General features: G+C 42.3%; 1 protein-coding gene across 1 annotated transcript in view; it reads left to right on the forward strand.

Moving 5' to 3' along the window:
• Positions 1-13,634, forward strand: part of CHN2 (chimerin 2) — a 2,549,636-nt gene that overhangs the window by 2,523,209 nt on the left and 12,793 nt on the right. Inside the window, exon 12 of the mRNA XM_044066825.1 lies at positions 8,653-8,758. Coding sequence (XP_043922760.1) covers positions 8,653-8,758 — 106 coding nt within the window. The remainder of the gene's footprint in view (positions 1-8,652; positions 8,759-13,634) is intronic.

The following is a 13,634-nucleotide window of genomic DNA, read 5'->3' on the forward strand; positions in this document are numbered from 1 at the left end:
CCAATATATTACTGTTTTCCGAACATAATATATACTTAAAATATGTTAGGGGCAGTGTCCCCCACAGCCCCCCTTACTATATATACTAACTCCAAGGTCGCACTACAGTGGGGAAAAGGCTATATATAACTTTCAGTGAAATGTGTTTCAGTGAATTGAGTTTTCAGTGAATTGTGCTTTCAGTGATTTGTGTTCAGTCATTTGAGTTTCAGTGAAATGTCCTAGACCCATATATACATATACATACAAATATATATATATATATATATATATATATATATATATATATATATATATATATATATATATATATATATATATATATATATATATATAGTATATACTTAACTCTGCTATACTGGGGTATGCGTTCTTTCAACAGGTATGAAAAGAATGGTTATTTTTAGAAGGGAAGTTATCTAGACATGTGGCCATCCTGATTAGTAAAAAGAAAAAGAAACTTTATAGGGACATTCAGCAATATAAGTACGATAATGCTTACCCACTTAAAGCCAGTGGTATTAAGTTTAAAAGACCTTTTGCTTCTAATAATGCACTTTTTAGTTCAGGTCATGTAATTAACTCTTCGCATTTGGCACAGAATGTGAATGTTTGTGAAGAAGCACAGGATTTGTTTAATAGAAATTGTAAAGAAGCACCCATCATATTTCCTTTGAATACTAACACTAGAGATGAAGAAGCTGGTAGTTCTCCTGTTAAAGTTAACAGTTCTTGTGCTCAGAGTGAACTGTTACGGCAAATTTCATTGATTTCAAGTCAAAACACTCTTGAGGAATCTACTCCGGTTTCTCATGCAGTTAAGAGACAAAGCACTAGTTTCGAGAGGCTTTTAACAGATCCCAACCACTTTACTGTTAAAAATACATTCCCAGCACAAAATGGACAGTTCAAACATATAGACAATGTTGATCCCATTGCTTCCACTAGTGCTGATCATTTTTTATTGTTCAGCCCCACGACCAGAGTCCTATGATTTTTTCCAGAGGAAGGAGTCGAGGCAGAGTGAGAGGGAGAGCGAGAGGGAGAGGCAGAGCAAGAGGACAGAGACATTTTTAACTGCTTCTAGAAACCCGTTTCCTGACCTTGTACACACCCAAGACATTTTTAATCTTACAGACATTACTCTTGATGAACACTGTTTAAACTGTTTACGCTAAGACTTAAACTTCATTCCCTCACAAAGGTCTTCTGTTGCTAATGTTTTAATTGATCTTAATCTTTTTTGCAGAAAACTTAATTTAAAACAGGGCATAAAAAACAAGAATTGTAATGCTTTAATCGATGGTACTGATGTTGATGAAGTTACTAGCTTGGGTATTGTAGCTAACTCTGGTGGGTTGGATATTGATGCTATTGATTGTGATTCTGGTTCTGCATCTACAGACAGTTATAGTACTGACTCAGAATGTTAGTCCAGTGTCTCCTTTAAAAAGGAAGAGCACATTTGATCCCCCTCTTAATCCAGCTTTGAACATTTTTTCAAAGGTTTGTGAGAGAGAAATAAGAGCTACTTTATTCAGTAAAACTCTTTTTAAATGGCATAATTTAACTAAGGAAGAGAGGGCAGCAGTTGATAGCCTTAGTGTGAATCCTGACATTAAAATCCTTAAAGCTGACAAGGGAGCGGGCACTGTTATTATGGGAACTAAATGTTATAACAGTAAGATGGAAGCTATATTAGCTGACACTGAGAAATACAAAATAGTTTCCCCGATTTTGTTTCCAACAGTTTTTTGAGGATTGATAATACCTTAGCCAAACTATATCAGGAAGGTAGTATTTCTGAGCTGGAAATGGATTACATGGAAGTTAAATCACCACAGGTGGGCAGATTATTTGGGATACCGAAAACCCATAAAAACCCTACAGATCCCCCTCTTAGGCACATTGTGGCATCTGGGAAAACCAAAACTGAATTTATTTCAGCCTTGTTGGATTTTTTCCTTAATCCTTTAGTTCAAGATTCTTAGTTTTACCTACGGGACTCTTGGGTATTTTTAGATGAAATCTACAGGTACCCACCTCTTGACGGACAATGCACACTAGTCACTTTGGATGTGGTAGCTTTATACCCCAGCATTCCTCATCATGAAAGGTTGGAAAATGTGACCAATTATCTTGTCAAGCATACTTCTACTCCCCCTCACAGAGTTATTACTTTCACCACTTTGCTTAAGCTGGTTTTGGATAATAATTTTTTCATGTTTAATGGTATCTTATACCAGTAACTTCAAGGAGTAGCCATGGGAGCTAAGGTAGCTCCAGCATATGCCAATCTAGTACTTTGTGCTTGGGAAGCTGACATTTTATCTAAGCTAGAGGGTTTTAAGTTTGTCAGTAATTACAAGCGTTTTATTGACGATATTTTTTTCTTGTAGAAAGGGTCTCTTATGGAACTAGATTGTTTTCTTGATCAGGTGAGCCGGAGTATACAGTTTTTGGATTTTACTGTCTCTGGAAAAGGGAATGTAGTAAATTTTTTGGACATTACCCTGGCCTTAGATCCCCTTACTTACAGATTCTCTTCCAACATCCATAGGAAAAGCACTTTTCATAACAACTACCTTGATTTTTCAAGCCAACATCCTCCCTTTATGAAAAGGAACATAGTCAAGGGGCAGTTTGTACGTCTTAGTCACATTGTGAGTGATGATGATGTTTTTTCTAATGAAAGTCAGTTTCTGAAACAACTTTTTGTTGACAAACATTACCCTGAAAATTTGGTTTCTGATGTTTTGAATGAAGTTACTTCATTTAGATACAGTAAATATCCTCACATTCTTAAATTTGGTTACATTCCCAAGTCTTCAGCTCCTGCTGATGACCTCACCAGATTTCCCCTTCCCATTTCTCTAGATGCAGAACCCATTAGGAACATTTTGTCTAAGAATTGGGATATTATTAAGAGTAGCCATGAATTGTCCAGGGTATTGAGTGACGCCCCTAGTTTTAGTTACAAGAGAACTAGGTCTTTGAAGAATCTTTTTGAAAAAACATCCCCTTCTCTTCTTATTTGCCCTCTTCAAATGATAGGGATGTACAGCTGTGGCAAATGTGTTTGCTGCCCTTTTATTGCTTTGGGTGCTAGTTTCCAACCTCCCAATCCCAAGTTTCTGATACAGTTTAGTGATTCCTTTGATTGTAATAGCACTAACGTTGTCTACCTGGGAGTGTGTGATGAATGCTCTGCCTTCTATGTAGGCAAAACTATTAGAAAACTTAGTGATCGCATTAAGGAACACCGTCAGGCTATAAGGAAAGGTGACTGGAAAAATGCTTTGGCTAGACACACACTTTCTAGCTCCCAATGCAGCAGATTTTTGTTCCTAGTACTTGATTGTGTGTCATTACCTTATGGAGACTGCAATCCTTTACTTGAAGTTAAAGAGCTTAGATGGCAGATTAGACTTCAGACTGACACGCCCCTTGGCCTTAATGGGAATCTTAATGTGAGAAGCATTCTCAAATGGATCAGATAGGAGTGGTAGTTCCCTGTCTTACCAGTACAATTTTCTGGAACTTTAGAATTTTAGAATGTTATTTCACATCTAGTGTATTTTTGAATTATCCATTGTATAATTCTGATGAAGTTTGATTAGTGAACACTGCAATAGCGGACGAAAGCGCTTAATTTATGTTGTGATATAAATTTTTTTTCGCTGTCGTGGATTTTTGCTGCAACAGGTTTACAAGGATTTATTAAATATTCTACACTGAAGATTCGTTTCCAGTTCTTCCTGACTCCATTGGTACTATAGTTTTGTTTTATATGTATGTATGTATATATATATATATATATATATATATATATATATATATATATATATGTGTGTGTGTGTGTGTGTGTGTGTGTGTGTGTGTGTGTGTGTGTGTGTGTGTGTGTGTGTGTGTGTGTGTGTGTGTGTATGTGTGTATGTGTTTGTATTTGCCTTTTCTGTTATTGTATGCATGTTGTGAGATGAACTATAAACATGCATTTAAAATATCTTCTATCTCAAGAAGTGGTAAATTAATGCACTTGAGGTATGTGCGCTCTGAATTTGAGATTGAGGATTGAGCAGTATTCACATTTGTAGTCAGAACCTTTAATCTTCTCAGGCCAACACTGAAACATTTGTATTAGGTATTACTTTGGAGCAGTAAAGCAAAAAAGGAAAAGGTAATGCAGAGTTATGTTAGGTGAAGTGGACTTCAGGGAACTTGGTGGACCTACTTTCTTCCAGGAAGTTGTACATTGCTGGTCATTTCTGCCATTGTCACTATCAAACACAGCAGCTTCTTGTGAAACCAATCACACTGCCTGCACTGCTGTACCAATAGGCACAAATAAGCGACAAGTGCAGTGACCTTAGTGTCTTCTGGCTTTCAGCCGTGTTGTAGTCCTAAATAATCTTCTCTGCCATCAACAGTGTGTTATTTGTATATATTAGCATCCCAAATGATTCTCTTTCTGAAACAATGAGTCGTTTAGTACTAACTCTTATGAATGCAGAATATATGCAAGATATTATAATATATTTTGAAGGTCATTTCCCTTTGCATGAGGGATATCATAGTGTATAGCCATCCTATATTGCTGTTTCCTTTTTATCTGCTTAAATGTGTTTTTTTTAAGTAAGTTATTAGGAAAGTGTGACAAAAATGTAGGAAACATGTTCTAAACTTTACAGCAATACTTGTAATTCTGTCAGTAGAAATTCAGTGGACTTTTTATCTTTCTCAGAGATGCCTAAATTATAGGCCATCTTTGTTCTCATCACAAATGGGTTATAAAGATCTGCGAAAGAGTAGCTACATGTCATTTTCTTTGCAGCCATTGATAAATAACAACACATGGCTCCTGAACTGTGATTGGCTGCACATGTAATAAATGCAGAATATTCAGCACTGCAGTGGGACTATATCAACAACATCAGATGCCAAAACTCCATTAGAGATGACTACCCTGATCTGGTAATGGCTAGACTGGAGGGAACCAGATGTGCAGTAATAGGAATAGTGATCAATAGAATTGCCATCCTGCATTTATCATCTTTACCAAGTGATAGGCTAATCAATCATATTGTCATGATGAGAGAATATAGCTAAGATAAGGTTGCAAGCTTGCAGACACCCTTCATATAACTCCATCATTAAACTCTTTTATCCTTTGGTTAGCTCCATTCCCTTGCAAAAACCTAACTCAGCTTTCTATGCTGGGAATACAAGGCCATGACTAGGATTCTTTCTCCAATACAGAACTACCTCTAACCACACATAATTAAAATATGCTGTAAGCAAAAACAAATGGAAGAGGAAAGGCGGGAGAGGTGCAACTATGAAGGCAGGAACATTTCTGTTATGTACTGGAATGACAACTACCTCATATATCTGATATGTCATTGCTCTGGTCTGCACTTGTCCAGAGTTTAGCAAGAAACACAAGAAATATTGTGGTAATACTATAGATTCTGCAAAACGCACTTTGAGATGGGATAAGGAGGAAGGGGTTTTCAGGGAAGTAAGTGAGCTGTGCAGTGGCGGTTTTCTAGCTGAGTACCTAAGATGGTGTTACTACTGTTAGGGGCACTGGTTACACAACGTTTGTATGCAGTGTAATATATACCAACTTCCACATATTAGGTAAACAGCCAGTGAGAAGTACCTCACTGAACAGCTGCATCTCAGTGTGAGCAGTAACAATGCATCCATTTTTAGCTGTGACATTGTCAGGACTTGCTTCTCTGGCACCTTTGATGGTGGGCAGCATTTTCACATGCCTTTGACTTGTTGGAAAAGAAGAAAGACAGTGAAGGGAAGTTGTGGGCTGCTAGTAAAGAGCATCAGTACACTTGGAAGGCCATTTGTAAGACAAGTTATGCCAGTAAGATATTTGTTTCCATCGTCTGCAGGAATTTCGTCTGTAGCTACAATGATTTAATGACATATCTTGAGTTCTTTTCAAGAATTGCCATATAATGATTTAGATAAGTTAGATATGGATTCCTAGGTTAAATAGTAAGCTTGATGTCAGTAAGGAAGACCAGTGACTTTAAGTCTACAGTTGGGCCAACATCTGTCATGCCATCGTGTGAGGCCATTTAAATAAGAATTTACTTGTAGGCTGTGAAATCTGTATAAAATATGCACACATAGTGAAATGTATGACAAAAGAACACAGTTTAACACATTCCATAAAAGACAATAAATAAAATGCAAGCCTCTGCCATGAAGGGTGAGTCATCCTTGTGTAAGTGTAAATACAAAGGATTACTGTAGCAGGCAGTGCAAAAATGTGTCAGCTTATATAAAGTAGTAAATCAAACACTCCCCAGTAAAAAAAATGTGCGTAGAAAGTCATTAGTTGTAATTCATAAAAGTCACGGCTGAGAAGTACAAAAATCTTAATGTAGGGAAAGAGAAAACAGTCGACTTTTTGTTAAGTACATAAACCACACTGAATGAAGGGAGAGGAACACAGTCTCCATGCTCTGCTGCTCTGAGAGAAACATTAAGGTATTTGCTACAGAAAAAGTGTTTTATAAACCAGCTACTTATTCTTAAAACAGTTGTGCAGTTAATGAAAACAAACATATAGTTAACTATATGTTACTCTTGTATAATATATTCATATAATTCAGCTGATTTAATTCACTTACATTATCACAAACATGCTAATGCTGTTTGAGGGACCAAGACATACTCATTCATAGATTCATAGATTCATAGATTATTAGACTAACAACTCAGGGGCCTTTCTAAGCCTAACCAAGTTTTCCTGAAAGAGTAATGATGTCCTGTATCCAAGTAGAACATTGAGGGCCAGGCATTTATAATCTACCTCTATCTATAAGACACATGGCTGCCAAGCCCAGTGTAAATTTCCTATTCCCATCCACTGATCTAGGTTGTGCATAAACTGGTTACCAGACAAACTCAGCTTCACATGGATGAGAAGCCTGTTCTATTGGATAGGCAGTCTCTGGGACACATATCTGTCTCTCAAGCATGTTCATTTTACATCACAGACAAAATTCAGGTCCCTAGACCTTGTTTTCTGGTACTCTTTGACCTACAAATGTGTAGATGATTCATAAGTGTGAAGTTTGTGGATGCCTTACAAGCCAGGCTTCGATCATCCATTATCAATCTATAGGAGACTGAGTAGAGGGAAGGGGCTTTAAGGCACTCTGTTACACCTTTTATACTTTTTATAAGGAACCTCTGAAGTCGCCCTAGTTGCTGCATATGCCTGGTCAGATACATACCAAAGGAACATTGTACTCTATGATCAGCCTGATAAGGGCTGAATACAGTAGGATAGTGAGCTCTTTGGACCTAGATGCCATGCTCTTATTATAAGTTGCACAACATAAGAGGATTTACTCAACATGGTGGTCATGTGGTGGTCAAACGTAAGGCTACTGTCTACATTTGTACCAAGATCCCTGACCATTGTGTTGATTCTTAGCGGCATTTTGTCACCCTGTTAATTAGCTGAAATGGTTGACTTCCCAAGCGGTATCAGTTATAGATTTCTTAGCATTAAGTTTAAGACCATGGCTTTGGCATCATTCGTTAGTCAGAGATAGACCATCTTGAAGAATGCAAGTGTCTGCAGGGGAGTCGATGATACCGCCGGCTTGTAATCATCTGCAAACTTAGTCAGCCATAAACCTTCAGAATTTGCTTCCATTTCAGAGATATAGATGCCAATAACGAATGGGCCCAGTACTGAGCTCTGGGGGACTCTGCTAGTGGCTGACCCCTTGATGGAGATGACCTCACCTCTTTTGATCTCCTGGGTCCTATCAGTGAATCACTTAGCTATTCAATTTGTGATAAAGGGGTTTATGCCTAAATCAATGAAATTCTTTATAATACCTGAGTGGGGTATTGTTTCAAAAGCCTTGGCCAGGTTGAGGTAAGTTGTGCGCACAGTCTTGCCTTCATCCAGTGCTATGTTGACCCTCATAAAAAGTCCACCAAATTTAATAGGCATGACCTCCCTTTAACAAAGCCAAACTGTGATGGGTCGAGTGTTTGCAGGTTACATATGTTCTTATTTAACATGTCCATGATGATTATGGCCTTACATATGAGGCTGGTAAGACTTATGGGACTGTGGTTACCTGGATCAGTGGTTGGACCTCCTTTGTGCAGGGGAATGACTGTAGCCATCTTCCCTTCCTTGAAAATTGATTCAAGTAGTCCAGAGAGGTCATGTTTCATGCTATTTATAAACATCCTGTGATGTTATCAAGGCCCATCAATGCAGTGTTTTTGGCTTTGGAAAGTACACTAAGGAACAGATTCTGGTTTTGGCAACCATAACTGAAATAAGCTTCTGCTGCCTCTCATAGAATGCATGCAAAACATAAATCTGGTTTTAAAGTGCTTGTCAAAATTTATATTTGTATGGGTAAATGTGGAAGCTATAAAGTGTGATGAATCAATATCTGTAAATTTGATGTGCATTGCTTGTTGTAAGAATATGTGTTGCTCATTTTTATTATAATTTTCTGTTGCCTCTCATATCATTGAAAATCATTTTATCATGATGATAAAAAGAATATCAAACTATATATTCACCTTTTTGGTTGTTTTAAGTACAAAAAACTTGGTGTACAATAAAAATAAATTATTTTGCAGAATTATCTAAGACAGATGAAAGACTTGAAATGATCCATGAAGCACTGAGTTCACTGCCTCCTGCACATTATGAGACACTGAGGTATCTGATGACACACCTTAAAAAGTAAGTTAAAATTATGTGCCTGCTATACTCTGTCTGATTTCCCTTACCATCTACCATTTTTTGGGTCTCATCTACCTCAAAAGTTTCATTTTGCTTATTTTTGCTAGTCTTGCAAATACATATCCCCTTTTAAGGTATGTTGCCCTGAACAAACAGTTTCTTTATGTGGCCTTCATGGAGCAGTCAGGGTGAGCTTGTCAGTGAGAACGCCAACTGCCAGGCTATACATTTAGCATCGGGATGGCCTTAGTGTAGTCATCTTGCAACAGAATATATAATTTACAGATGTTAAGTTGTCAATCTCGCCTTCATTCTTGCTTGATGGGTTCGGAGCCGATCCTCGGCTCCGACTCGGCACTTGCTTTAGCTCGAGAACTCCTTTTACCAGCTCGAGGCAGCCCCATATCCCATGATGCAAGGCAGGAAGTACCCAGATCTCGTTTGCCGCTTCGCTTGGGAGGTCTTCTCTTTACCAGCTCCTGGTAAGTAGTTCACATTTGTGATATTTCAAGCCCCTTTTAGTTTAAAACTAATTTTGTGATAGTTTAATTTTAATTACTACCCTTTTTCTGACAGAAATCCCTGTCTCTTTTAATTTTTTTAGTCAATTTTCCCTATCCCATCCCCCCCCCCCTGTTAGGGTGTGTGTGTTGGTGTTTTTATAAAATACCTCTTGGTATTTTGTTTAATTTAATTTTGACTGGTGTGTCTGTGTGTGTTGTGTTTAGGCACCATGTCTAAGGAGAGGGTTTCAGGTTTTAAGAAGTGTGACTCGTGCTGTCAGAAGATGTCTCTGACAGACGGTCACACTTCTTGCCTGTACTGTTTGGGCCCTCTTCACCTGCAGGACTCCTGTGCTATTTGTCACTCCTTCAGCCAGAGAGTCCTGCAGGAGAGACGTAACAAGTTGATTCTCAGGGGTCTTCTTAAGCCGGAGGGCTCTCCGGCTAAGTCGGCTCCACAAAAATCAACTAAAACTGCCAAGCCCCAGGCTTCTGTTTCTAAGCCTGCGGCCTCGGCTCCGACTCGTATTGAGTCGAGATCGGCTCCGGCTGGAGCCGATTCTGGATCCACAAAGCTTTCGGCGCCGATGGCTATCGGTGCCGAATCTGTTTTGACCGCCGATGTCGGCTCCGATCGGCTCCGACACCCATGTGGCTCAGGCATCGGTGTCGGCTCCGATCGGCTCCGACACCGTTACTTTGGTGGCTGTATCGGCTCCGGCTGGAGCCGATACATCGAGACGTTCTGTCGGCTCCGAGAAGTCGGTGCCGACAGGATCAGTAGTATCGGCTCCGATGGCCCATTCCAGGAAGAGGTCGAGGTCTCCTTCCTTGGAGCCGATACTTTCGGCTCGGCCGCCTCTTCTATCGGAACGGAGCCATCGGGCCGATCTTCAAGGTCATCCAGGTTGTCAGATCATGACCTAGAGAGTGGTCAGTAGATTACTCAAGTCACAGGTACTGGCCCAACTGATACACACTCCGTCTCAGCAGGCGACTGTTGGTCCAGCCCCCGCTACAGTGCCTCGTCCAACTCCACCCCAGAGCTTGGAGTTGGAGTCTTCGGGCATGGTTACTGCTACGGCTGGAGGACGGATACCCCTTCTGTTCCTTCAGCCCCTACTCTTATCTCCTCTTCCTTAGAGGGATTCGGTGGTCGGGCTTCCATGGTCTCCTCCGAGGGGGTGAGTGGCATCGGACCCTTGTCCGAGCCCGCTCTTCCCCTTGGAGCCTCGGCCTTGGTGAGCTCGGCTCCGACATCTGCCTCGGAGACTTCCCTTCGGTGGTTCCTGGAGTTCCTAGCTCTTGGAGCGGGTTCTCTCGGACCTGCCTGGGAGGGAGCATTCGAGGTGATGAAGAGTGTACTGGCCACTGGTATCAGTCAGCAGTCTGTTCCCGTAGCTCCTCCCTCTATGGTACCTGTTGACATCTCTGCCACTTCTCTTGCTACAGGACCCAGAGATCCTCCGCCTCAGGTTTCCCCATTGGGAATTTCCCCTCTTCCGAGGATTCTCCTGATGTTTCGGGAGATCCTCCTAGGAAGAGGACTTGTAACAGGAAGCATGTAGACTCCCCTGAGTCTGTCACTTCGGATACTGACTTTGATGAGTCAGAGGGATCCCCTAGATCCCCCTCTGAGGATGTCTCCTTTTCAGACATCCTAGAACTTCTCAAACAGAGGAAACTGGCCCACCAACAATCCCTCTGAGGATGAGTCAGTATACCTAGAGGCATTTGGATCTCGGCCCTCCACCTCCTGGGTGTCTCCGCCTTTTGACCCCCTATGCAGGTTATTGCACGAAAGGCGTGGACAGCTCCTGACTCTGTAGAGCCAGTCCCTAGGAGGCCTTCTAAATTTATCACTGCCCCTAGTGACAAACAATTCCTGACCAAGGGTGTCCCCGCTGATGCCATGGTGGTGGCTGCGGCCACCAAAAAGGAACTTGCAGATCCTTCCGTGCCCGTCCATCCTCCTAATAAAGACTCTAGGACCATGGATAGGTACGGCAAGCGGATGTTTTCCTCAGCGACCTTTGCTATGCGTTCGCTGAATTATCTTTGTCACTTCACCAGACTCCAGAGATATCCTGAAGGAGCTGGGAGAAGTAGTTCAGGATCCTACAGCTGCAGGGGCTCAAGAAAAGATTGCTTCGCAGCTAGGAACCCTCAATTCCATTGCTAACTCCTCCATGCGGCTAATATCTTATGCTGCGGATGGAGCGACTAGAGCCGCAGGCACAGGTGTGGCTCTTAGACGCCAAGCCTGGATGCGGCTATGTGATTTTGCGGATCCCTTTAAGGCGTCCTTCACAAATTCTCCCTTTGATGGGTCAGCTTTGTTTGGCCCTCAGGTGAAGGAGACCTTGACCAGGTGTGAGCAGGACGGCAAGACTCTTTCTGCTGTTGGAGTCCGTTTTTCCACCCCTTCTAGGCCTTATCCCAAAGGACAGAAAGGTGGGAAAATGTGGTTCCGTAAATCCCAAGGAGTCACGCCGGATTCACGTGGTCAGTTTACCCCTAGAGGCAGAGGGTAACAACAACAGACGCCGCTCTAGAGGCAGAGGGGGTCCGAAGAACCAGGGAAACAGGGAGCCTCTCTCTGACAAGCCCTTTCATCATCCCTGAGGTGTTGCCCGGCTGTCCCTCCTTGGAGGCAGTCGGGGGAAGATTATCACTGTACCCAGAAGCCTGGCATTCCCTCACTCAAGACAGATGGGTACAGTCGATCATATCCAAGGGTTACATAATTCCTTTCGAGGAAAGTCCCTTCCCCTCAAGTTCCCTTCCAGATGTACCACCCGGTCTAAGGGACATTGCAGAGTTAGAAATCGCAAAACTACTGCAAAAAAGAGCCATTCAGCCAGTTACAATAGACCATTCAGAGGCCGGAATCTACTCAAGGTTCTTTTGGTCCCCAAAAAGACGGGAGACTGGAGACCAATATTGGATCTCAGCAGACTCAACAAGTCTGTCAGGAAGACAAGATTTCGAATGGTCACTCTTCAGTCAATTCTGCCCTTCTTACAGAAGGACAACTGGATGTGCTCAATAGATCTTCAGGATGCGTACTATCACATCAAAATTCACAGACGCTCCAGGAGGTTTCTCCGCTTTCGGCTGGGGTCCAGTCATTTCCAGTTCAGAGCCCTGCCCTTTGGTCTCACTACAGCCCCCAGAGTGTTCACCAAATGCATGGCAGTGGTCACGGCTCACCTGAGACGTCAAGGATTCCAGGTGTTTCCGTATCTCGACGACTGGCTCCTGTCAGCCACCACCAGGCATCAGCTTATACAAGCCAGGGATTACACAATAGACCTTTGTTCTCATTTAGGCATCTCAGTCAACTTCGAAAAGTCATCCTTATCGCCCTGCCAGTCTATTACCTTCATAGGCGCAAACTTAAACACTGTTCGGATGTCAGCTACCCTTACAGAACAAAGAGTTTCAGACATTCAGACTCATGTCAGGATCATTCTGGCCAGCAAGAAAGTACAGGCCAGAATGGTCCTAAAGGTATTAGGTCTCATGGCTGCGGCCATTACTCTTCTTCCCCTGGCTCGATTCTACATGCGCCTCCTTCAGTGGATGCTGTTCACGCAGTGGTCATACCAGCAACTCCCAATGCGTCACCAGATTCTGGTGACACAAACATGCAAAGAACATCTTGCTTGGTGGATCACATCGTCTCAGGTTCACCAAGGCAGGTGCTTTGTACCTCCGTCCCCGATAGCCACTGTCACCACGGATGCCTCCCTGATCGGGTGGGGGTCATTATCAGGGCAGGATGGTTCATGGGACGTGGCAACCGCTCGAGTACCATCTGCACATAAATGTCCTGGAGATGAGAGCAGTGCTTTTAACGTTGCAAGCCCTCAACGACTTTCTTCCCGTAGGGACAATTGCAGTCCACACAGACAACATGTCTGTAGTTTGGTATATCAACAAACAGGGCGGAACCAAGTCCTACCCCTTGTGTCGAGAAGCGCTCAGACTTTGGCAATGGGCGATCTCCTCTCATCGGTTTCTGGTAGCAACGCATATCCCTGGGAAAACCAACATTATAGCGGACAGATTGAGCAGAGCTATTCTCATGCCTCACGAGTGGTCTCTCAAGCAATCCATAGCGGAAGAGATTTTTCTGGAATGGGGTCGTCCATGTTGCGATCTTTTGCTACTCCCCAAAACAGCAAATGTCCAGACTTCTTCAGCCTCTTCCTCTAACAGGCCATCCCCCAGAGACGCTCTGACCCAGGATTGGCCCCAGGGAATTCTTTACGCCTGCCCTACATTTCCTCTGATCCCTCAGGTGATCCAGAAAGCTACCGCTTTGAGAGCCAAATGGATTCTCATTGCCCCTTACTGGCCTCGACAAG

Source organism: Protopterus annectens, chromosome 3.part1 (genome assembly GCF_019279795.1).
Source record: "Protopterus annectens isolate FY-2018-M chromosome 3.part1, PAN1.0, whole genome shotgun sequence".
Taxonomy (NCBI): Eukaryota; Metazoa; Chordata; order Ceratodontiformes; family Protopteridae; genus Protopterus; species Protopterus annectens.